Source organism: Chiloscyllium plagiosum, unplaced genomic scaffold (genome assembly GCF_037043375.1).
Source record: "Chiloscyllium plagiosum isolate Xiang-an unplaced genomic scaffold, Cpla_swu_hap1 HiC_scaffold_25, whole genome shotgun sequence".
Taxonomy (NCBI): Eukaryota; Metazoa; Chordata; class Chondrichthyes; order Orectolobiformes; family Hemiscylliidae; genus Chiloscyllium; species Chiloscyllium plagiosum.
In genome coordinates this window covers 33,701,950-33,727,603 of record NW_028270163.1, presented here as the reverse complement: position 1 = coordinate 33,727,603, position 25,654 = coordinate 33,701,950, and the positions used below count along the sequence as shown (strand labels likewise).

Here is a 25,654-nt window from a genome sequence, read left to right as displayed (position 1 = left end):
TCCCTCTACACCTCCATCCGCCATGACCAGGGCCTCCAAGCCCTCCGTTTTTTCCTCTCCAGACGTTCCCAACAGTACCCCTCCACCGACACTCTCATTCGTTTGGCCGAACTGGTCCTCACCCTTAACAATTTCTCCTTTGAATCCTCCCACTTCCTCCAGACCAAAGGGGTAGCCATGGGCACACGTATGGGCCCCAGCTATGCCTGTCTCTTTGTTGGCTACGTAGAGCAGTTGATCTTCCGTAATTACACCGGCACCACTCCCCACCTCTTCCTCCGCTACATTGATGACTGCATTGGCGCCACCTCGTGCTCCCGCGAGGAGGTTGAGCAATTCATCAACTTCACCAACACATTCCACCCTGACCTTAAATTTACCTGGACCATCTCTGACACCTCCCTCCCCTTCCTGGACCTCTCCATCTCCATCAGTGACGACCGACTTGACACTGACATCTTCTACAAACCCACCGACTCCCACAGCTACCTGGATTACACCTCTTCCCACCCTACCTCTTGCAAAAATGCCATCCCGTATTCCCAATTCCTCCGCCTCCGCCGTATCTGCTCCCAGGAGGAGCGGTTCCACCATAGAACACACCAGATGGCCTCCTTCTTTAGAGACCGCAATTTCCCTTCCCACGTGGTTAAAGATGCCCTCCAACGCATCTCATCCACATCCCGCACCTCCGCCCTCAGACCCAACCCCTCCAACCGCAACAAGGACAGAACGCCCCTGGTGCTCACCTTCCACCCTACCAACCTTCGCATAAACCAAATCATCCGCCGACATTTCCGCCACCTCCAAACAGACCCCACCACCAGGGATATATTTCCCTCCCCACCCCTCTCCGCCTTCCGCAAAGACCGTTCCCTCCGTGACTACCTGGTCAGGTCCACGCCCCCCTACGACCCACCCTCCCATCCTGGCACTTTCCCCTGCCACCGCAGGAACTGTAAAACCTGCGCCCACACCTCCTCCCTCACCTCCATCCAAGGCCCCAAAGGAGCTTTCCACATCCATCAAAGTTTTACCTGCACATCCACTAATATCATCTATTGTATCCGTTGCTCCCGATGCGGTCTCCTCTACATTGGGGAGACTGGACGCCTCCTAGCAGAGCGCTTTAGGGAACATCTCCGAGACACCCGCACCAATCAACCACATCGCCCAGTGGCTCAACATTTCAACTCCCCCTCCCACTCTGCCGAGGATATGGAGGTGCTGGGCCTCCTCCACCGCCGCTCCCTCACCACCAGACGCCTGGAGGAAGAACGCCTCATCTTCCGCCTCGGAACACTTCAACCCCAGGGCATCAATGTGGATTTTAACAGTTTCCTCATTTCCCCTTCCCCCACCTCATCCTAGCTTCTAACCTCCAGAAACTCGAACCCCTGACCTGTCCGGACTTGTCCGACCTGCCCAGCTCCTTTTCCACCTATCCACTCCACCCTCTCCTCCCTGACCTATCACCTTCATCTCCTTCCCCACTGACCTATTGTACTCTATGCCACTCTCTCCCACCCCCACCCTCCTCTAGCTTATCTCTCCATGCTTCAGGCTCTCTGCCTTTATTCCTGATGAAGGGCTTTTGCCCGAAACGTCGATTTTGCCTGTCCTCGGATGCTGCCTGAATTGCTGTGCTCTTCCAGCACCACTGATCCAGAATCTGGTTTCCAGCATCTGCAGTCATTGTTTTTACCTCCTAACTTTACTAACCAGTCTACCATTCAGAACCTTATTGATAACAAAAAGTTCACGAGGTTGGGCCTGTACATTGGAATTTAAAAGATTATTGAAACATACAAGATTCTCAGGGAAATTAACAGGGTAGATGTGAAAAGGCTGCTTCCCCTTGTGTGATAGTTCAAGACCAGAGGGTATAGTCTCAGAATAATGGACCACATATTTAAGACAGAGATGAGGAAGCATTTCCTTTTTGAGGATAGTGAAATCTGTGGAATTCTTTAACACAGAGGGCTGTCAAGGTTGGGTTATTAATTACATTCAATGTCAAGGTAGACAGATTTGTAATCAGTTAGGGAATCAAGGGCTATGGGGAAAAGTCAGGAAAGTGGAAAAGTCAGGACCAGTGATCTCATTGAAAACAGAACAGAGCAAACACAGTGGGCTGAATGGCCCATTTCTACTTCTATATCTTAAGGTCTTTATTGTTCCTGCTGCATTTCCATGCCAACAATGGTCCAAACAATCAGCACCCTCTTCTCATGCTGAATAAATTAGTATTCCCTTTCCAAGTCTGGTTTCTTATTTCTCATAAGTACAAGACAAAAAGGTTTGACCTTGTGTCTCATTTTAGCAATGTTTAAGTTCTGTTCTATTAAGCAATTATCAAACTTTTGTAGCAGAAGTTCTATTATTCAAAATACTTTCTTGCCTTGCCCGTGGTTACAAAAATTGAAAATACAATATGCAGAAATAATGTGTCTCTGGTACTTCTAGAAATTATGTATGCAGATTTTAAGCCATTGAGTGGAAATGGTACAGAACTTCGACACATTAAAAGACAAAAAAAAAGTTTCTGAAAATCATGCTTTTTCTCGTATAGTACTGTTACAGGTTACAGTGTTTACACAAGACAGAATATGAAATATATTGGAGCATTCTGTTTATATTGAACTTTATACTGCATTTAATTTATTTCAGATTAGAAAAGCTTGTTGGGAAGTTGCAGTTTACATTTATGCTTGTTTTGAATTTGCAATGTCACATTTCATAAGTGATAGAATTCTCACCTGTCACGATATTGGGTATATGTATTAACATGGACTAAGAGCAGGTTAATACAAAGACAGAGAGTCAAAATTAATGAGTCTTTTTCAGACTTGAAAGTGATACAAGTGGAGTGCAACAAGAAGCAGTTCTCTGGCCTCAATTATCTTCTAAATATATTAATGATTTGAAGACGATAGCAGAGGACAATATATCCAAATTTGCTGATAGGTGGGAGGGCATGTTGTGATGAGGACATAATGAATCTCCAAGGGGATACAGGTATATTGAGTGAGCGGGCAAAACTTTGACACTGGAGTTTCACGTCACAAGTGCAAGGCCATTCATTTTGGAAGAATCAAAAAGCAGACTATTATTTAAATTGAGAGAGACTCCAGACATAAGGACAGCGGGATCTGGATGTTCTTGAGCTTGAAAAACAAAGTTAGCATGCAGGTACAGCAAGTAAGAAAGAAGGTAAGTGGAACTTCGGCCTTTATTTCTAGGGAGTTGGAGTTTAAAAACAGAGGAGTCTTGTTCTAACTGTACAAGGTGCGGTGAGGCTGCACCTTCAGTAATGTGTACAGTTTTCATCCCTAAATTTGAGAAAAGATATACTGTCTTGGAGGCAGTTCAAACAAGATTCACTAGGCTGATTCCTGGAATGAAGGGGATGACTTATTAAGAACAGCTAAACAGGTTATGATATATAGATTGTAGAAGAATGATGGGTGATCTTATTGAAATATACCAGATTCTGAGGGAGCTTAAGGTGGTTGATGTTGAGATGATGTTTCCACCAATGAGGAATCTCGAACTAGGGGCATAGTTACTGAATAAGGAAATACTCATTTAAAACTGAGATGCAAAGGAATTCCTTTTCTTAAGAGTTAGTGAATATCTGGAATTCTGTACTCCAAAGAGTTATGGATGTTGGATCACTCTAAATATTTAGAGAGTAAATAGAATTTTTGACATAGCGGGGAATTAGGGACTATGAAGAACTGGCATAAAAAAGTTGAAGCTTGGGGCAGATCAGCCAAGATCTCATTGAATGGTGGGTCAGGCTTGAGGGGGCTGAATGAGTTAATCCTGCTCCTATTTCTGTCTGAACTTGGTTGTGAAATCCACCAGTACAAGTTAGGATACTCTGAATTATGGTCACCCCATGTTCAGAACTACTTCTTTCTGTTAATCTTACATTATTGGTTAATCATTGATTTGGTCAAGTTGTCTGCTGATAGATAGCAGTTAGTTGCCTGATGTAGGCGTACTCTAAAGTGTCATAATTATTTCACAAAGTTTCCAAAACAGATAACCTTTCCACCTAGCCAACAGACAGTGGTGTGCAATCAAACTGTTCCTAAGATAAAAGGACTCAGTAGACTTAAAACAAACAAGTTTGTCTGACTTAAAATATGCAACAAAGTAAAGTTCAATACAATCCCAGGACTAAAGCTGCAATTTTGTTGCAAATCTTTTCCTTGAAATTCAGAAGGGTCACATGAATGGCTGAGTCAGTAAACACCACTCTGTGCAATAGCGAACTATTATAGACAAAGGCAAGTTCAGGTCCAATTCAATACTGAGCTAATCGCAGCCATGAAATCTGTTGGGTTTCTCAAGCAATCTGAGCTACGTTTCCTGCTCTTGGGCACGATCAGATGACTTGCTGGAAAGCATGTGTGTGCCTATCATTCTGAGAATAGAAAAGGCTCAGCTGCGATGTCCTCTGAAGTCAAATAGTCTGGGATATTGTTTTTGCAATGTGAATTAAGTGGGCTGCTTTGTCCCTGAATGGAGTTGAGCTCTTGAATATTGGAGCTAAATATTGGAAAAACTGCCTGTGAAAGAAATGACAATATCTGCTGACACCCTCAAAACGCTCTTTGTGTGCATCGACAAAATGTGTATATCGAGTGCCCTTGCCATCAACATTCTGTCCTGTTTGTTCATATTTATTATGCCTATTTGGGTGATGTCACGTTTTTACTGGAAAAGCATTTCACAAAGTGTTCGTGTGCAGAACTTTATGTGCAATGCGGATATTTTGCAGGTGTTAGGAGACACAGCCCAAAAAAATGGTATAAAAGGTGATATTTGCCTGATGTTTTTGTTCTGGACAGGGACATCATTTTGTCAGAAGACACTTGCTAAAGTGGCTTGTGGCAGGAAATAAAATTAGAAATTAGCAGAAGAGCAATTGCTAAGAAGTTAGCACTTGTGTAGGACATTGTCTGCTAACGGGTAATTGTCATAGGTTGGTGGTTGCTGTAAAAACCCAAAAGTGACTGAAGTAATTGTAAAAGGTTTGAGATTTTCTGTTTTTAAAAAGGATAAGAATCCAATATTATGAAAGTGCGGAGGGGCAGGAAGAAATGGGGCGTGGGGAAGGAGACACAGTGTCATTAAATACAAATATAGCAGTTAAGGTAGATTGTAAAATTCGATTTGAAGTCTTAACAGTTGCTACAAGATTTGTAATTGCATTTGAATTAAGTTGACTAAGTTAAAATGTTGAAGAACATTGATTCAGCCACCAGTTTCTAGGAAGTAAAAACAGCACACACCACAGAAAGAAAGACCAACATGCATTGAACTTACATACTGCATCTTGCCTTGATAAATGGAATGTTCTGTATTAATCTTTCTTGCCAATAATCTTTCTTAATAATTTGCATTCTAAATTAGTGATTTTCCTTTTTATCATTAAGGTTATGGATTGCAGGAATTTTCTTACCTTGGGATTTAGTAGAGCACAAATCCCAGCAAGTACTTGATAACAAGATTGTACTCAGGAGCAGGAGCAAGTCACTCAGTTCTTTGAGTTTTGTTCTGTCATTCATTATAATCATTGCTCGTTTAATGTGGTCTCAATTCCATTTTCCTGTCTGCCACCCCGCCAATGATTTATTCATCTCTTCTCTACTGAAAATCTAACAAACATAACCTTGAATAAATTAGAAGACCCAGCTTCCATTGCTTTTCATGGAAGAGCATTTCTATTGACCCTCTGACAGAAATTAGTTATCTTCATGTCTCAAAAGGCAGACCTCATTCTTAAATTTAGTTCCTACCCCTCGAATGAGGGGTAGAAGACATTCCTGTAGAAGATATAGAGTCTTCTTTGCACTGCTCCCCCTTCTTGGAATCTAGTGCTTTCTAGTAGAAAAGAAACAAGTTTCACCAAAAATTGAATTGTTTTTAGAGCAGTTATAAGTATTACCAAGATGCTGAATGGTTCTCCAGCTTAGCTCAGCAAAATCACTCAGACATTGCACATAGATAGATGGTGGCTGGACAGCAAAAGCCAAAATAACAATGTTCACACCTCATAAGAACTGTAATCTGATGGGACCAAGATTTCTTCATTGGTTTAATCAAATAAATCGTAGTCAATGTCCATTGGTACAACAACTTTATTGATCTCCTGAAAGCAATGTCAACAGATTGATTGCTGTTAGATTTGCAAAATCAAATATTAGGTAAGTAGTAGATGGAATTTCAGTGTTAGCTGAATGTTGCTAAAATGAAGGACAAATGTGTTGAAACATTCTACTGGCGTGATTGCTTCTACATCTGATCTTAAGGTACGGATTGTTGTTAGGCTACATGCTAGTCTATTGTACTAGATGTCTTATAGTACTCTTCTTGTGTGAGGGACCAAAAATGAGATAAGACCAGAAAACAAAGGAATTGTGATGCATAATTGAGCCTTGCCTTTCATTGTGAAGCATGGAGATAGTGAGTGTTAAACTGCCTAACTTAAATGACAGCAACACACACCCCAGCACTATTGATGTTGCGAAGTAGGTGCACATCTTAGAAGAGCACCCAAACTTAGGCAAGGTTAGCATCACTTAATTTGCAGGTTCATTCCTGCAATTTTTGTTCTTCGTAAAAGTGTCTTCGCAAGAATAATAGAAATGGCACAACAGGGCAGCCAGCACACCCCAAGATTCTCTGATACGGCATGAGAGATCATGGAGCACGTGATGGACTATAGAGAGAGAAGTCCTCTACCCCTATGGGTCCAGAAGGCTTTCCAGACAGACATCGAGGGGGCAGTGATATCAGATAGATGTCTCTGTCAATGGAAATGGGTTATCCCAAGAACCTGGATGCAGCATGGGAAGAAGGTTAATGATTTCACATTTATGGTCAAGGTCAGTGAATGTATCAACTACACTGGACTAACACATGAACTATTGTCTTTAAATGCTACTGCATTCACAGCACACACTTCACTCACCTATAAACAAATAGTCAAGCTTAACTCACTTCTCACCTTCTACCCTCATCTCACCCTCTCGCACTTCATAGTGCTGTAAGACTCAAAGTGACATCTCACCACTTGCACACACTGCAAATTATGATAAGGACTCAAAAGCATTGAAATCACTTAGTGAACTCGCTTAACACTCCCTCAGAGTATAGAGTAGCGTATAAATGGAACTAGCAGCACCGAACCAGCAGAGGACAGGCACATCCTTATATCCTCACCTGCATAGAGGAGATTGTAAGTGAAGACATACAGATGTGCCTGTCCTCTCCTGGCCAGAGTTTGTGGCCAGAAATGAAAATGTAGCCAGAGAAGCTTACAGTATGTTTGCATCTAATCCATTTTCTCACATCATTACTTTCTTTCATCCCACAATTTGTAGGTACAAAATCTGGGCACAGTGGCAGCACGGTGGCATAGTGGTTAGCACTGTTGCCTCACAGTGCCAGAGACCCGGGTTCAATTCCTGCCTCAGGCGACTGACTGTGTGGAGTTTGCACATTTTCCCAGTGTCTGCGTGGGTTTCCTCCCACAGTCCAAAAATGTGCATGTTAGTTGAATTGGCCACGCTAAATTGCCTGTAGTGTTTGTTGAAGGGGTGAAATTGAAGGGAATGGGTCTGGGTTGGTTGTGCTTCGGCAGGTCGGCGTGGACTTGTTGGGCCGAAGGGCCTGTTTCCACACTGTAAGTAATCTAATCTAATGTTAAAAAAAAATCTGCAGATGGTGTAAGTACGTGCCTCTTGCATTCTAGGTCTTTCCTCATGGCAACCATATTCACACGCTTTTCCGTTTTTACATCCTCAAAAACTGCCACCAAACTGCACTCTTATGGATGGTGTAGTGGTTCAGTGGTTAGTACTGCTGCCTCACAATGCCAGGGATCGAAATTCAATTCCATCCTTCGGCGACTGTCTGTGTGGAATTTGCACATTATCCCCATGCTTGCATGGGTTTCCTCTGGGTATTCCAGTTTCATCCCACAGTCCAAAGGTATGCAGATTAGGTGGATTGGCCATGGGAAATACAGAGTTACAAGGGGGGGTCTAGGTGGGATTCTGTTTGGAGAGTCGGTGTGGACTCAATGGTCCAATAGCCTGCTTCCATACTGTAGGGATTCTATGATTTGAAAATAAAATCCTTGAATAGCAGGATGTTGATGAAGAAGAAGCATGGTCACTTGAATTCACACTTGCAACCACTAGCTTTGATAATGGCCTAAGTATATTTTACAGGGTAGCACATGTTGAGGCACCAATACAAATGCCACAGCAAGGACAGAGGGAAAGGTTAGCACAGATGTTAATTTTTCACAAAGTGAGTTTAGTCCTTATTTCTGAGATCTCAGATAAGGATTTTGATTGTGCATGCCCAATGCTATTTGATGAAATAGAGTCATAGAGTCAGAGTCATACAGCACAGAAACAGACCCCTTTGGGCCAACCTTATCCATGCCGACCAGACATCTAAATTAATCTCGTCCCATTTCCCAACGTATGGTGCATATCCTTCTCAACCCTTCCTATTCATATACCCATCCAGGTGTCTTTTAAATGTTGTAATTGTACCAGCCTCCTCGCTTCATTTGTCAACTCATTCCATAAACACATCAGCCTCTGCATGAAAACGTTGCTCCTTAGGTCCTTTTTGTATCTTTCCCCTTTCACCTTAAAACTATGCTCCCTAGTTTTGGACTTTCTGACCCTGAGCAACTGACCATGGCTATTCATCCTATCCATGCCCCTCATGACTTTATAAACTTGAATAAGGTCACCCCTCAGCCTCTGAAGCTCCAGGGAAAATAGCCCCAAGACTATTCAGCCTCTCCCTATAGTCCCTCTAACCCTTGGGAGACCAGAATTGAAGGCAATATTCCAAATATGGCCTAACCAATGTCCTGTACAGTTGTAACGTGACCTCCCAACTCCTATGCTCAATGCACTGACCAATAAAGGCAAGCGTACCAAATACCTTCTTCACTACCATGTTTACCTATGACTCCACTTTCAAGGAACTATGAACGTGCATTCCAAGGTCCCTTTGTTCAGCAACACTCCCTAATTAAGTTATACATGCTGCCCTGATTTGCCTTTCTAAAATGTATTACCTCACATTTATCTAAAGTAAACTCTATCTGCTACTCTATGTCCCATCTACCCATCTGACCAAGGTCCTGTTGTACTCAGATAATCTTCTTCACTGTCCACTACCATCAATTTTGGTGTCATCTGCAAACTTACTAACCATTCCTCCTATATTCACATCCAAATCATTTATACAAATGATAAAAAGCAGTAGATCCTTGCTGCACACCACTGATCAGAGGCCTCCAGTCTGAAAAACAATCCTCCACCACCTCCTATTTTCAAGTCAATTTTGTATCCAAATAGTTAGCTCTCCCTGGATTCCATGTGATCTAACCTTGCTAATCAGTCTACCATGCCCCTCATGGAAGCTTGTGGAATGCCTTGCTGAAATTCATATAGACAATGTCAACTGCTCTGCCTTCTATCTTCTTTGTCACTTATTCAAAAAACACAATCAAGTTAGTAAGATATGATTTCCTAGCATAAAGGCATGTTGAATATTCCATGTTTTTGTTGATTTGGCAGGCTTGCCAGAAGCTTGTGGATGTGTTTAAGGACAATTCAGACTTCTGTCTCAGGATTGATGTAAAGTTTGAAACACATCCTTTGCATCATAGAAACAGTGGCCAAATCAATAAAACAAACTTCAGAACTGATAATAATGCAGTGTCTGAAGATTGACATGAGTCCATTGCAGCACAAACAGAAGGCAGTCAACACCTAGCAGATGTAGTGGGAACTCTGTGATGCCAGGAACCTTGTTACAATGTAGGCTCAGATTGCTATGGATATCAATGCTCAATGGAGCAAGCAAGCTCTTGCAGTGGTTCATCAATCTGTTGTCCCACATGTGGCTAGATTACTGACATGCAGTTCCTCAGGACTGGCAACATTTCATTGGAGCATAAACCACTGTATTCTCTCAGGATGACTGCATCCATCCTCCCAATATAGCCATTTTGTCAGTGATTTTGCTGTTGTCTGTCGGTCAACCAGCCAGCGCACACTGCTTCTGCCCATGGCTGAAGTGATGCCATCTGAAGTCGGACATACAAGGTGTGGAGCGATGCAAGAACATCACACAAGGATATCTGTAGACTCCTCCTTTGAAAACTGTCAGCTTTTCAATAGCTTTGCTGTGGTCAATGAAGCAGTACCGGAACACGCAAAGAAACCCACAAGAATGACTGCAGGAGAATGCAAAATGGTGATGAAATGATTTTTGTATGAAATACTGTTTGGATCATTGAAATGGTGGTCTTCAGGTGTTGTTTATTTCACTATTGTGCCCAAGAGGGCATAGAGACAGGAAGTAAGAAATGGGAAGGTAAGGGGCATGGTGTGTGATTGTTATACATTAGAGATTTGACTGCTGTTCAGCGAAATGGAATTGAGGTAATCATGAATAGTATGGTCAGAAAGGGAATGTGTTGATTGCCTCTTCCGTTTCTCGTGCTTTTTCTCTTGCTCTCGAGCTTGCTTGCCTTATCCCTGTTGGAAACTGCTGTGTCCTAATGATGGCTAGATTGTGCTGCATACAGCAGATCATGAAGAACTGGGACACAGACTCCAGTATGCTCCTGCAGTTCAAGCAGTAGAAGAACTGAAGTACCTAATAGCTTGCATTATGATGCTTCATGTAGTAGCACGGCTCTCTTTAAACACATGCTGGCTATGTGTTGTGCACATGTACACCAGAGTCAAGAGCTAGATGTTATGGATCGCCCTAGTCATGCAGCAGGCACCCTCTCATCCAATAGGGTGCACAAGCATTGGAGGGAATGAAGCATTGTTCTCAACTTTCTTTTAAAAGTAAAGAATCACTTACAAGATTTGAGTGTTCCTGGATGGCCAGCATTTATTGCCCATCCCTAGCTGACCATGAGAAAGTGGTGATGACCTGCATCTTGAATTGCTGCAGTCCATTGGTGTAGATTACAGCCGTTAAAAAGGCAGTTCCAGGGTTTTGACCCAGTGATAATGAAGGGATGACAATATATTTCCAAATCAGGATGGCAGGTGGTTTGGAGGGTAGTGGGTGTTCTCATGTATCTGCTGCCCATGTTCTTCTAGATTAACATGGGTTTGGAAGGTGCTGTCTTGGAGTGTTGGTGAATTCAGAATCATAGAATCTCTACAGTATGGAAGCAAGTCATTGGGCCCATCGAGTTCACACCAATGCTCTAAATAGCATCCCATCCTATTCCTGCAACCCTGCATTTCCCATGATAAGTCCACCTAACCTACACATTCCTAGACACTTTAGTCTGCATAATCCACCTAACCTGTACATCTTTGGATGGTGGAAGGAAACCAGAGCACCTGGAAGAAATCCACACAAGCATGGGAAGAAAATGAAAACTCCACACAGACCGTCACCTGATGGTGGGATTGAACCTGGGTCCCTGGCCCTGTAAGGCAGCAGTATTAACCAATTTCTATGGTGCATATTGGTAGATTATGTAAACTGCTGTTACAAGCATCAGTGATAAAAGGACAGAATGTTTGTGGTTATGCCGATCAAGCAGGCTGCTTTCTTCTATATGGTATCAAGTTTCTCCAGTATTGTTGGAGCTGTGCTCACCCAGGCAAATGGGGAATATACCATTACACTCCTTAGTTTATGTCTTGTGGACAGGGGACAGGTTCTCAACAGTCAGGAAGTGAGCTATTATTTCTAACCTCTGATCTGCTCATGTAGCCAAAGTATTCATATGACTAGTCCAGTTTAATTTCTGGTCAATGGTAACCCATGGAATATTGATCATGGGGGAATTCAGTGTTGGTAACATCACTGAATTTCAGGTGTGTCTCCAATCAGCAGAGAGTTTACCTCTGGATTCCCACTGACTTCAGTTTTGTTGGACATCCTTGATGCAACACTTGGTCAAATGTGACCTTGATATTAAGGAGCTAAGGTTCTAATGAGGTCAACACTGCTGTGTTTGCCACTGTCGTTTCCAGTACCTTAGTTGACATCAGGTGGTCTTTTCTTTCTAGCAGCTGAGGACAATTAATTTCAGAGGGCAGTTAAGAGAAAACTATATTGCTGTAGGTCTGTAGTCACATATAGCTTAGACTGGGCATGGACAGCAATTTTCTTTCCTCAAGGACATGAGTAAACCAAATGGGTTTTTCTGCAATGGCCAGCTTGGTCGTCATTGGACTTTTCAATTCCAGATTTTTTTGGGCAATTGAAATTCCACTATCTTCTGTGGTGTGATTTGAACGTTGTTCCCCCAAACATTACCTGACAATCTAGATTACTAGTCACCTTCCCTGGCCATCACCTCCCCATGAATGCAAGAATGACGCTGTTAAGACGTGGGGGCACCCACCAGCATATTATGTTGAATACAGTCACATAATAAGCTCAAATTCTGCAAATGGGACCCTGTACACTTATGGTAACTTTTAACATTTAGCTACAATGCCCATAAAGGTACATTCAATGGTTTCCACCAGAAGGAAAGCAATTAACCTTGTAAAACCACTTGTACTTTCTGCTTGCTGCATGGATTCTGCTCTCCTGACAAAGTACACCAGTGACCCCCCCCTTGTGTCGTAATGTATTGTGAATTTGGAGATGACATCTGTTCTGGTCTGGAAGGATCCCAATGCAATGAAAGTCAGAGCCATGGCACTTTCACACTGTCCTTGCCCTGCTTTGTAACTGTACTTCTGGGCGCAAGAAATTTCTGTGAACAACTCCTTCGTAAAATGCAGATGGTGTCCAACCTATAAGCTGGCTCAGGCTGAAGGAAAATAAATGTTTCTTGAAGATCTTGTATGGGTAAAGCTCCATTGGGGAATCCTTCTTCCCTTTGCAACCACCTCCCTATGGAATCTCCTTTGTCCTACTCCATTTTCCTCATTAAGCAAATAAAACAAACGCTCTGCACTTTTCCTCATTCCTCCCATCCCACCATTACCTGGTTCACTGTTGTTCTGCGGAGTAGATATGGAAGGGCTGGATCCTCCCTCCAGCATCTGCCAAATATCTTGAATAGAACTGTTAGCTCCATATGATGACATTATTAGTTCCAATGGGCTGGATGGACCATGCATCATTGGTTGTGACTGACTTGGTTCTGGTACAAGTAGATGTGACTGGCTAGTCACTGAGATGACGGTTTCATTTGTTTTGCCGTTCACAGTTTTTCCTGTTGATGGTACAGCTGGATTCTGAAAATCAGAGCAGAATAAAGAAACATACAATGCAGGTTTAGTTGACAGAATTAACCACACCTGTTTTTGTTAATCATTTATACATTTTAATCAACTCTCTTTCTTTCTGTTGAAGATATCATCTTTTTGCTCGAGTATAATTCTACCAGCAACAATAGCCACAAATGAGTATTATTTGTCATCCTTCTCATTAAGTTCTGATTGGCTAATGGATCATTGGAATACCAAAAGCATGCTTAATTTTGTCCACATCTATGTCCACAGTTGTGTATTTCCAGCAGAATAATAATAATAATTAGTGACGGGGATCATTCACTTTTATCCTTCTCAAGTTCATAAACCAGGATTGATGATGCTAATTGTGTAGCTCCTACTCTTACATTAATTAAAGATCAATTAACGCATCACATTTGACACTGAACATGATACTTTACTGGTATGTTTGGCTCAGCTACTTTTTGGATAAACTCGGTGAGCTATCAATCTTTTAAATATTATCTTTCCTGTACAAGTTAGCTTTCAGATCACACAACAGAAATACCTAACAAAAATAGTCACTTGCCAGAATGCAAGAATTGCTTCTAACAGACATGCACAGATTTGCAATTTTTTCTTTTTCTATCTGCCAATTATTCCCCTTCCTCCTCCCTCTTCTCTTGAAGATTTTGACTTCTGACTGGGTTGCTTGCAGCTTGAGTGTTGGATGTTATTCTTATTTCATTGAAGTATCCATTCTTTTATGCATGAGTCTTGATATTCATTCGTGGAAAGGCATGGTGGTAACCACAATTGAGCTAAATCTTCTCCAACCCAATATCCACATAATTATCAGTATATTTTCCAGTCCTGAATCAAACGGACACTGATACTAGCTAACTTTCAACAGTGACAGGATGGGTGCTGGTGTGAGGTTGAGCACTGAGGCAGGGCATGTAAAATAATGGAGCACAGAAGGAGGCCATTCCATATTGTGGAGAAATTATACCAGACTTTATGTTTTGTTACTTTATAGATCAGAAAAGTTAAAACAGACTGAACAATAATGTCAAAAGTATTATTTAGCAGAGCAGGATGGCAAGATCCCTGAGGGAGATCAGCCATGGATTTCCTCACTTGGCGAACCTCTGGTCTCAACCACGCAGAATGTTTAGAATAAAAGTCTCATGTGACACTGAAGGGTAATTCTTCACCTTCACATTACCAGCGATGTGTCCTACTCACTAGCTGTGCATGTGATGCATAATCTTCTAACAACCGATGTAAATATTCAGACAACCGTGCATGTTGCATTCAAACTACCAACAAAAACCTATTGGTGTGAGAGGCATCCCACAAAAATGACAGTCATAAAGAGCATCAGTGGATTCCAGGGACCCCTGGTGTTTCAAGAGGTGAGTTTCCTGGAATGAGGTTGATGTATGATGCCATCTATTGGCTAATATGGTAATGATGTTCTAGATGTAGGCAAAACAGCAGCACAAAATGGATATGGATGAGGAAATTCAATTTAACTTGCACTTCCAAAGGAGTCTATTGCTTTTTAAAATATTTGGAGATTTCCCTTGCACTAACAGTAAGGAAATCCACTCCATGTATCAACATACTTTACATGTGCAGAATTACACTGAAATTAGTCCTAAATTTGACCAATTATTGTAGTTTGAATGTATGTGCTATGATGTTTATCATTGGTGAAGTGAAGTACTGTTTCAGATTTACTGTACTCTATCTTTTGTAATTCCAAAATAATATGAACCCATTTTGTACGTCATGGCAATTCTCAGGATTACCAAGCTTGGGCAGGGGGTTGGAATTGTAAACTATGATTTTACAGGGAGGCTGTGATTTGATTTGCAGGTGAGTACTGTATCTTTGTCTCCCTTTCTGCAAAGTTAGCAAGTTAGTCTAAAGAGTTGGCATACTAAAAATTTCAATTTTTTTATTAAGGATTTCAAATAACCTCCCTATATGTGACAATAGAAGACGAGAAATGGATGGCGGGTGACTCTTTACAGGAAGTAAATATTGTCTAACATAGCCTGGCAGATTCAGTGCACATCCTGTTCCATATGGGAATTTCCTGTGTCCTAGATAACCACATGTGCACCTGCAGTGACATAAGCTCTCTGTTTCAGAGATCAAGCAGCCGTTAGTGTCATTGTGTTTGAGGTGAGAGCTTTCTGAACACATGTTTATAGGTAAAATGGTCATCCTACAATTTAAGAATATGTAAGGAGAAAAGGAATAGATGATCAACAGGCAGTTTGAAAAAAAATTGTTTGATACACATTGTTAGAATCCCCAGAGTGCAGTCTTCACCTTTATCTGGGGAGTGCTCAGCTGTACACGAGGCATGAAGGCTGAAAGAGAATAGGTTACAGGAAATTTGATAATTAGACAAACATTCAGGAATTTCTGTCCACAGGTGTGAATCCAGGATGATATGTTGTCTCTGTGGTAACAGGTGAACAATGTCACATAATTAGATTCTCTACAGTATGGAGACAGGCCCTTCGGCCCAAAAGGTCCACACTGCCCCTCTGAATGGTAACCCACCCAGACCCATTGCCCTAATCTAAATTTATCCCTGACTAATGTACCTTACACTATGAGCAATTTAGCGTGGCCAATTTGCCTGACCTGCACATCTTTAGATTGTGGGAGGAAACCGGAGCACCTGGAGGAAACCCACGCAGACTTGGTTCTTCCATCTGTGCTGTAACACCTTCTCCTCTTGCCTTCCTTCCCTGTCAAAATACCTTTTGGGCATACTCACATGACACACTCGGTGAGATTTCTTCCTGTCTGGAGTCCTTATCAAGTAGTTCACCTCACTCAATTTCCTCTTGATTTGATACAGTCCACTACACGTGGCTTTTAAAGGTTCACCTGTTACTGGAAGTAAAATTAATACCTTATCCCCAAATGTAAATGTGCAAATTTTTTATTTCTTATCGGCTTCCTATTTCATTGGCTGCTGTGATACTTTTGAATGCTGTTTAGCCAACTCTCTAGCTCAATTTAATCGTTCTCTACAATTTGACACATAGTCCAAATGGCTGGTCTCTGAATTCTGACTTATTAATTCCTCCTTAATCAATTTTAACAGTCCACTTACTTCATGCCCAACAATTAATTCAAATGAACTGAATCTGGTTGATTCATTGGGTGCATCTTTGATTGCAAAAAGCACAAACATTATTCTAATCATCTGTCCTGACCAAAGCTCTTAACATGGTCTTTAGTGTTTGATGCCATCTTTCTAGCACTCCCTAGAGTAGATTTGAATTGCTTTATTCCCAAGTTATCCATCACCTCCTTGAATAGTTTGGATGTGAAGTTTGATCCTTGATCTGTCTGGATTTCTATTGTAGTCCATATCTAGTAAAAACTTGATTAATTCTTCTACAACCCTTTTAGCTGTGATATTTCATAATGGGATTTCCTCTGGAAATCTAGTTGATATATCCATTATTGTTAATATTTACTTATTCCCACTTTTTGTTCGAGGTAGGGGACCTACGCAATCAATCAAGACTCTGTGAAGGGTTGGAATAGGTATTAAAGGTGCAGGTTTTATTACTGCCTGTGGTTTTCCAATTAGCTGATATGTATGACATATCTGGCAAAATTCAACTAGATCCTTGTGTAGTCCAGGCCAGTAAATATGTCTTTGTATTTTAGTCTGTGTTTTCCTCATCTCTAAATGACCTCCAAGTGATAGCTCATGCACCACTTCTTTCTATACACTACTGGAAAAATAATCTGATGAACTTCTGCCCATTTCTCATCTGCTTGAATGTGTGATGTTCTCCATTTCCTCATTAAGACATCATTTGTTAAGTAATTACACACAGGGATGCATTCACTCTCCTTCTCTGTATATGCCTTTTAGATTAGATTAGATTACCTACAGTAAACAGGCCCTTCGGCCCAACAAGTTCACACCGACCCTCTGAAGAGTAACCCACCTAGACCCAGTTCCCTCTGACTAATGCACCCAAACCTATGGGCAATTTAGATTAGATTAGATTAGATTAGACTACTTACAGTGTGGAAACAGGCCCTTCGGCCCAACAACTCCACACCGACCCTCTGAAGAGTAACCCACCCAGCCCCATTCCCCTACATTTACCCCTTCACCTAACACTATGGGCAATTTAGCATGGCCAATTCACCTAACCTGCAAATCTTTGGACTGTGGGAGGAAACCGGAGCACCCGGAGGAAACCCACGCAGACACGGGGAGAATGTGCAAACTCCACACAGACAGTCGCCTGAGGATGGAATCGAACCTTGGTCCCTGGTGCTGTGAGGCAGCAGTGCTAACCACTGAGCCACTGTGCCACCCCTTGATATAACTACTTTAAGTTCTCATCTTTCTGCTGTAACCCAATAAGCTTAGCAGAGCTAAAACATACTTGCATGTTTACCTATTTGCTCCTGATCTGTCCCACTTACCTGATGAACAAAAGTCCCTGATAAAGCTATATCAGCTTCCTTATCTGTGTCCTTTGATCTCTCCTGCTCCAGCTTGTGCCTTGATGATCTTGTGACCACACAATCAGAGAAAATTCCTGGATAAACATCCTTCATTTCTTCAGTTACCTGCATCTCCACTGGCTTTTCAACTAGAGTAGGCAGCACACCTACTGGTGAATCAGCTCTATCATTGCAATTGTATTCCTGGAGTTGAGAGTTTGTCCAGTACTCCTACAACAAATTCTTCACTCTTCTCTGGACACTCGAGCCTCACTTTACATAATTGAGCACTTTTTGTCTCACCATGGATTCCTGTTACCAGTACCTTTTCTGCGAATAGGCCTTTCAGGAGTACATATCTCCTCATCCTTCAGCATCACAGACTGAGAGGATTTCTTAATATTGTAACCTTTTTGCCTGCTACATCTTGCCTGTGTGAATAAACTTTGCCCTTGCATGTATATTTTTTAAGCAGATCTGGCACTTCCTCCTTAACCAACCTCTGATCATCTTATACACTCTGAGGCAGTTGTCTAACTTTCCTTGTGCCTTTTGTTACTAGTCCAACAAAACTCCCAGGCTTGCCTGTTTTCCTACATCTGGCTTTCTCCTAGCCTACCAACACTGAGATTTTGTGACCCACTTTATTACAATGTAAATACCGGAGCTTTTTAACTTCTTTGTCCCCTTCAAGGGTTTCCTTTTTACCCTTTGGTAAGTTCTCCTCATGATCTTCACTGAGATCGATCTTTCCTTTTCCATGTGAGGATTTCTCTTTGCTCCAATTTCTATCCCTCATGGACTGAAATTTATTGAGGAAGTCAAACTGTGTTTTATGGACAGCTCATAATCATCAGCTACTCCAGCTGCTAACCTTGCCGTTTTAACTCTCTGCTCTTCCACAGGCAGTTAAATATTGAATTCCTCCAAAATAATTATGTCTCTAAGGGTGTCATAGGTTTGCTCTATTTTTAAAGCTCGTATCTGTCCATCAAAGTTACATAGTTTAATCCTTTCAAACTCATTACAGGTTTGACCAGGATCCCTCCTTAGATTCCTGAAACGTTGTCTATAGGCATCTGGTACAAGCTCATATACACTTAATATGGGTTTTTTCACTTCCTCATACTCTCCAGATACCTCCTCTGAAAGGGGTGCAAATACCTCACTAGCCATACCTACAAGTTTTGTTTGGGTCCAAGAAAACCCACATTGCCGCTGGCCATTACATTTGTTTAGCCACTTTTTCAAATGAGATGAAAAAGGCTTCCACATCCTTCTCATCAAATGTAGGCAAAGCTTGAACATACTTAAACAGTTTCTCATCAGCCTTTCGCCCACCATCCCCACTCTCTTCCTCACTAGACTTGCCTTCAGCCTTCATCTCCTTCCTTTTCAGCTGACTTTCGTTTACCCAACCAAGCCTTTTCGTTTACCCAACCAAGCCAACATCCAAAATAAAGACACTAGCACCTACCATTCATTGTTTAAAATCCTGCAAAGAGCCCTTAATCTTTTATGGACTAGGTCAGACCACTCAAAACATTCTTAAGCAGGCAGCCCAGACCATAACTTTGCAATTTGTTTTGGTAAGTGTACAGTGAAATTTACCCAGAGTAAGTTAGCTTGGTTGACTACCAGGTTTTAAAACAGACAAAAATTTATTCACAAAATTACACAATGAAACACAAAGAACAGACTAAAGAACCCCTACAGAACTCAGTCTATCCAAACTAGACTGAATTATGCTGTTCAGAAAATACACAACAGTCCCGATAACCAAACCCATTAAACACAGGGAAAATGAAACAGGTCGAAGTTAGAAGGGCAGAAGAAGAGAGAGTCTACCAGCCTGTTTCTACACAGCCCACAGCTGAACTCCCGAACTAGTTCTGGACTGAACTGCTCAGCTAGCTAGCTGGCCACACCCCATTGACTTATACAGGTTACTTCAAAAAAACATAAAAGCTTTGGCCTAAAGACTAATCTGTTTACGTATAAACAAAAAGGCCTTTCATCTCTATACCAAACCCAGCTTTTTTGGAGCCCGGCCTGATATTGGCCCCTCTGAAAGAAAAGGAACAGCTTTTAGAAAACCAGCTTTGTGACATCCAGCATCTTACCACATTCTTGGTATGTTCTTTTGTTTCAGTCTTCTTATCCTGGGCATTCCGGCCATTTTCACTCTCCGATGAATACTGCTGTACTGTAATGGGAACTTGTTTCAGCTGTGCATACTGCAACTCCTGAAATCATACAACACTCCTCGATAGTTAAGAATCCAAAAAGAAGTTCAGCAGTGAACTAATGATGGAATTAACAAAATATAAAAGGAAACCAAAAATCAAAATGTTACTCTAGTCACAGTGAAGAAGCAAAGGTACCCAGCAAAAAATTTTTCTCTTTCCAACAATATTGGTAGAAATTGCATTGCACAGTTATCAGTTGTGGGTGTCTAGCAAACCTAAAGATTAGGCAAAACTATCCTAAAAAGCAAGGGAAAAGAAGAAAATTCAATTTAACACAAAATATTTTTATGATAAAATGCACAGTGCACTTTAAGAGAGGCACTTTGAGTAAGAGCTTGAGAAGTATTACATACACTAAGATGATCATCACCTGTGTAGTGAGTTGGTATTGTAAGTGCTCCAAAGTGGACAGACGATTCTGCACTTCCTGTGCTAGCTCTCTGGGAGACTGCGCAGGAGGAGCTGAGTGGCCAACAGCCACAGAGTGCTGACAAACTGCAAGTGAAAGATGTAGTTAAATAATTGAATTTAACAGTAACTGCAAAATAATGAAAACATGATCTTAGGACGTAAATGGCAACGAGGTGCAGAAAATATATATCTCTAATTGGAACTGAGCTATGAGATTGACATTCTACTGTATTTACTGAATTTATAACATGCTATTGCATAAAATACAATTCTTTTAAACCTGAAAACCATGAGTGGTATGACTGGTAACATACCATCTAATTTAGATCTAACCAGTTCTGCACGGAGTCGGTTCCCCATCTCAATCAATTGCTGTTTGTCACGGGATAGCTGACTGATGTAGCGAGCTGCCTGCTTTAGTTTGCCTTGCAAAACAGACACGGTAGAGCTTTGCTGCTTCGAAGGACTGTTAACCAATTTTGAGTGAACCAGTTGTTGTCGTAGTTGCAGAATTTCTGACTGAAGTTCCTTGATGACTTGAGTCTGGAGAAGAGAAACTAATGAGTAATCACCAACTCACTCCTGAAGCTAGCATAATAAGCATTTGATGGGATAAAAACAACAAAGATTTAAGTGTCGTTCTGAGATTCGTTCCTGGCAATTTTGATGACTTAATTGCTTCTAAAATGTTTCAAAGCACAAGGATATAACTTTCTTTTTTCAGCTATTAGGATCCTGCCGTTCACATCTCCTTGACATACAGCTTTTGCCTCTTTACTTGTTGCATTAGCACTCCTTTTAGTCTTACCCATGAAATTTACCCTTTTGTAATTTAATCCACCCTTCCTTCTGCACTATCAGCCTCTCTCCATTGTATTGCTTAAAAAAAATAAGAGACATACTGTTGAAGCTTTTCATCCTGAATTCTTCAGGACAGACATAAGAATGCCAAATTTCAAATGGAGCAACAATTTATACTGCATTAGAAAAGGATGCTCATTGATTGCACTAGGGAACTAGTATCAACTTGTCATTCTTGGTGGCATTGTCTCCACCAGTTAGCGTAAACCTACCACTGAACTTCAGTGTGTTTAAAAGAGGGCGTAAATAGGAGATCAAAAATAGTAGTCTGTATTTAAAGAATCACATTCGGTAACCAATTTACAAAACAAATTAGCTACATACAATGACCTCCCCTCACACTTGTTAAAATGCTTCAAACATTTAGCATGATGAATTACTGCCTGTTTGTGGCCAAGACTTTTATGCACATAGTTTTAATACTGCACATGTATGGTATGTACATACTATTTGTATGTCACGCATGTTATATTAGAGCATGGTCATGGTAAATAAAGCTACAACGGTCTTTTCAGATTTACTGATCAAAGCAGATTCAATGGTAATTTTCAAAAATAGAATTGATGCTTGGAAAGGAAAAATTGAAGGGCAATGGGGAAAGAGCAGTCAGTAGGAAGAATTGATGGTATTTTAAGTGGTCAGCATAGGCTCCATTAACAAAAAGGCCTCTTTCGGTGCTGTATGACTATTATTTGATAAATTAAATTTGATGTGGTGCATAGAGAGAGAAATGTGTCAATCCTGTATGTTGCTGCAAGAAAGCCCAGTTAACAGGTAGCCCCAGGATCTGTAGCATTTATATTGGAAGGAAGCAATGAAGAATATTGAAAAGTTTTTTTTAACAGGAACTTTTAACTCTGTTACTATGTTGCATGTTCATTAATATAAGTCTATAACAAACCAATGAATTGTAAAATAAATCCAAATAAGTGCACTGTAGTTCAAACTTAACAAGTAAGGGGCTCATAGGATCTACGTATAGGTCCACATTCCTTCAAACTGAACTAAATTCAAGTCATCGATTTGATATGGGAATGTTTGTTATCTACCTGCAACCTGATTTCAATTTTTAAAAAATGCACTGTGTACTAGATATTCAGATTAATAATGCCCCGATATTGTCAAGTTTATTGGAATCCAAAATCAATACAAGTCCAATTATTTCTTAAGATTTTGAAGGCCTTTGGGAGAAGTTTGAATGAAAAATTATTTTGACAGTTTCAAACATTTAACTCCTTTTTCTGCGTATTAACAAAGATTCAAATGTGCTACACTTACACACATTGTGATTTTGTAATTCTAAATTGGGCTATGTACAATAACACTGAAGTGTTTTGTTTGAATGCATACACAGGGTCAATACCTATTATGCAGTGCATCAATTCTTCTCCATGGGCAATAGCACATTAAACTAGGCCAGTGAAGGAAAATGTGTACAGATTAAACCAAATCAAAGGGAAATCTAGGTGTAAAGGATTTATTCATAACTAGATGCCTTGTGAATAAACATTTACCTGTTCAACCACAACTGGAGTACAGCCACTCACCAAATCCAGTTTCAGAGCGGAAACCTGGAAAGAAGATTAATTTTGACATAAGTTTTTCTTTTCATTCCTTTCAAAATTATTATGTAGAAGTGCTGGTATTGGACTGTGGTGGACAAAGTTAAAAATCACAACACCAGGTTATAGTCCAACAGGTTTGTTTGGAAGTACAATGTTTTGGAGCACTGCTCCTCCATAACCCAGAGGTTGGTAGATGTTTAGGTTTGTTGCATGACACTGTGATCTTTTGCTATACATTCTCTGTCTTATAATCCTGCTCCACAGCTACTATGAAGGAGCAGTACTCAGAAAGCTAGTACTTCCAAATAAACCTGTTGGACCATAACCTGGCGTTGTGTGATTTTTAACTTCAACATTATTAATAGTTAACTTTGCATAAGTATCATAAAACCTGTCCTCAGAATACTTTCAATACAACATACAATCCAAAAACCAAGACGTACTGTAGTTTAGGTTCCAGCTAAGGAGATACATCTTACATGCACAAGTACTTCTAGCTAGGATTAATAATTTGACAAGAGAGGACCATTTGTCAGAAACTACATCAGTATTATGGCAGGTACTAAGTGAAGTCAAAGCACTTTTTTTCAGAAACAGGAAATGCTCATTCTCCTCATGGCTGACATTTCAGGAATATTTTGGCAGAGCCAAGGATTACTTCAATAACTCTTCTGTTGAAGTCATTTGTTTTTTGATCCCAGCCAACAGTTTGCATTTGATATAACACCTTTAATGCAGTAAAACATTCCAAGGCACTTCAGAGGAATGTCATCAAACAAAATTTGATGCCATGCCGCACAAGAATATATTACAGCAGATGAACACATTTTGATTAAGGAGATCCTTAAAAGAAGAGGCTAGTAAGAAGGTGGAGCGGTTTGGGGAAGGAATCCCAGAAGTTAGGACATCAGTAGCTGAACATATGGTCACCAACAATTGGTGATTAATGTGTAATTAAAATCAGGACGAAAAGGCCAGAAATAAAGAGGTACATGAATTCTGGAGGATTGAAAGTTGAGGTGTGGAGAGATTTAAAAAGCAGGATTTAAAAACCGTGGTAATGTTGGGCCAATGCAGATCAGATAGCACTGGGATCCTTTGAATGTATTCTAATTCATGGAGTGTGGAATAAGGAATGTCAGCCAGGAAAACATTAAAATAGTCAAGTCCAGAAGTACCAAATGCACGGATAAAGATTTTGGTAGGTATGTTGAGCCAGAAGTTGATACAGGATTACCTGAGGATGGACAGAAGCATTCTTGACCAGGAAACTAGTCTGGTTGATACACGTGCAGGAGCTCAGCACCAGATAGGATGCCAGGGCTCTACCTGGTCTGGTTGAACTTTAGAAAATGATAGAGAGGGACTGAACAGAGTTGATAGCTAAGGAGTGAAAGTTTTGACAGGAATACAAAACAACTACTTTCGTCTCCTCAATAAATAACCGGAGGAAGTTTCTGCTCATTCAAAACTGGTTGACATACTAGGATCATGACAATTCAGATACAGTGAAGAAGTTGAGAGTGAATGGTGAAGCTGAGCTTCACATCATCATTGTACAGGTGTACCAGCAGTTAGGTTTATACATGATGTTGCCAAGAGCCAGCATGTGGATGAGAAATAGGAAGGAGCCACTGTGGATAATCTTCTGACTACAACTGGATAGAAAAGAATGGAACCGTCACAATGAGCTGGATGACAGAAGAGAGGCTTTAGAAACATGTACTAACAGGAAAAAAGGTCTCAAAAATGAAACATGTTTATTTTGGGATTTAGAGACAGAATTTAACTCATTACCTCATTTCCTAAAGCCACAGCTTCTGCATTTTGTTGAAGGTTCCCCTTAAAGTATTCATCTGCCTCTCTGTGTGCTTCTACCAACTGTAATTCTAGTTCAGCAATTCGCTCATTTAACCTCACAATTTCTGCACTTGTTCGCTGTTGTTGACTAGTTAACTCATATCGCAATTGGTTAATTTCAACCTGCTTCTGACGTAACTGTGAAGAAACAGAAACATTACAGAATTCCAGGTAAAAGAGGTCAATTTCAAACTCCCATTTAAATAGATGTTAAATCAGAGCATAAAGTTCTCTTGTAATCTTATTTTGAATTGGCAGTGAGAAGCTTCTTATGTTGCATATGGTTTTTATCATAATTGAAGAACAGCTAACAATTGTCAGCATACATAGTAAGCCATGAAGTTTATATTTTCAAATTCTACACATTATACTGGAAAACAATTTACAGCTTTATACCAGTACATAATTGACTGAATTTTATGACAACTGTGTGCAGGAAAACAGGTGGGTGCATCAGTAAATTAGGGCAGCATGCCATTCAGGCTGTAAGCCCTTCTATCGCTGACCTACCCAACCCTGTTCCCATTGTGATTTTACGAACAGCTGTGTTGGGTGGGTACCCAACCATGGCCCCATTGAAGAAAATGACATGCTCAATTACATGAGCAAATAATACCCAATTAAGGACCTCATCCCACTGCTCCTCAGATTTAATGGGCTGTGGGAGAGTCCAGTGTTCAATGTGCATGAAGGCTGGTTTAACCTCAGGGCTACTGACTAGTTGAAGGGATGTGGTTGCTTCTTTCTGCGTACCCGATGGCAAATAGAAGTTCTACTCAACAGCTGTTTGTTCCTACATGCACTCTTGTCATCTTCTGCCATGTTCAACAAGTCCGCAACCTCTCCTTGCTGGGCCCTATCAGTCTGGGCCCAGTGACAGTTCCATCTGCATGTCCAGATCTATTACAGAACACTGTCCCTATGACCGACCTGA

General features: G+C 40.9%; 1 protein-coding gene and 1 long non-coding RNA gene across 7 annotated transcripts in view; one reads left to right on the top strand and one right to left on the bottom strand.

Moving 5' to 3' along the window:
* The window catches only part of ccdc57 (coiled-coil domain containing 57), a 188,458-nt gene that overhangs the window by 12,955 nt on the left and 149,849 nt on the right, over positions 1-25,654 (bottom strand). For 4 of the 6 annotated variants that reach the window (XM_088000590.1, XM_043714702.2, XM_088000591.1 and 1 more), the window contains 6 exons: positions 24,658-24,858; positions 22,810-22,866; positions 20,749-20,977; positions 20,394-20,518; positions 19,898-20,020; positions 13,037-13,289 (listed from right to left, as the gene is read on the bottom strand). In XM_088000590.1, the coding sequence (XP_087856716.1) occupies positions 13,037-13,289; positions 19,898-20,020; positions 20,394-20,518; positions 20,749-20,977; positions 22,810-22,866; positions 24,658-24,858 (988 nt within the window). The remainder of the gene's footprint in view (positions 1-13,036; positions 13,290-19,897; positions 20,021-20,393; positions 20,519-20,748; positions 20,978-22,809; positions 22,867-24,657; positions 24,859-25,654) is intronic. The other 2 variants (XM_043714704.2, XM_088000592.1) reach the window with 1 other exon arrangement.
* The window catches only part of LOC122562133 (uncharacterized), a 147,173-nt gene that overhangs the window by 26,929 nt on the left and 94,590 nt on the right, over positions 1-25,654 (top strand). The gene's annotated exons all lie outside the window — the stretch shown is intronic.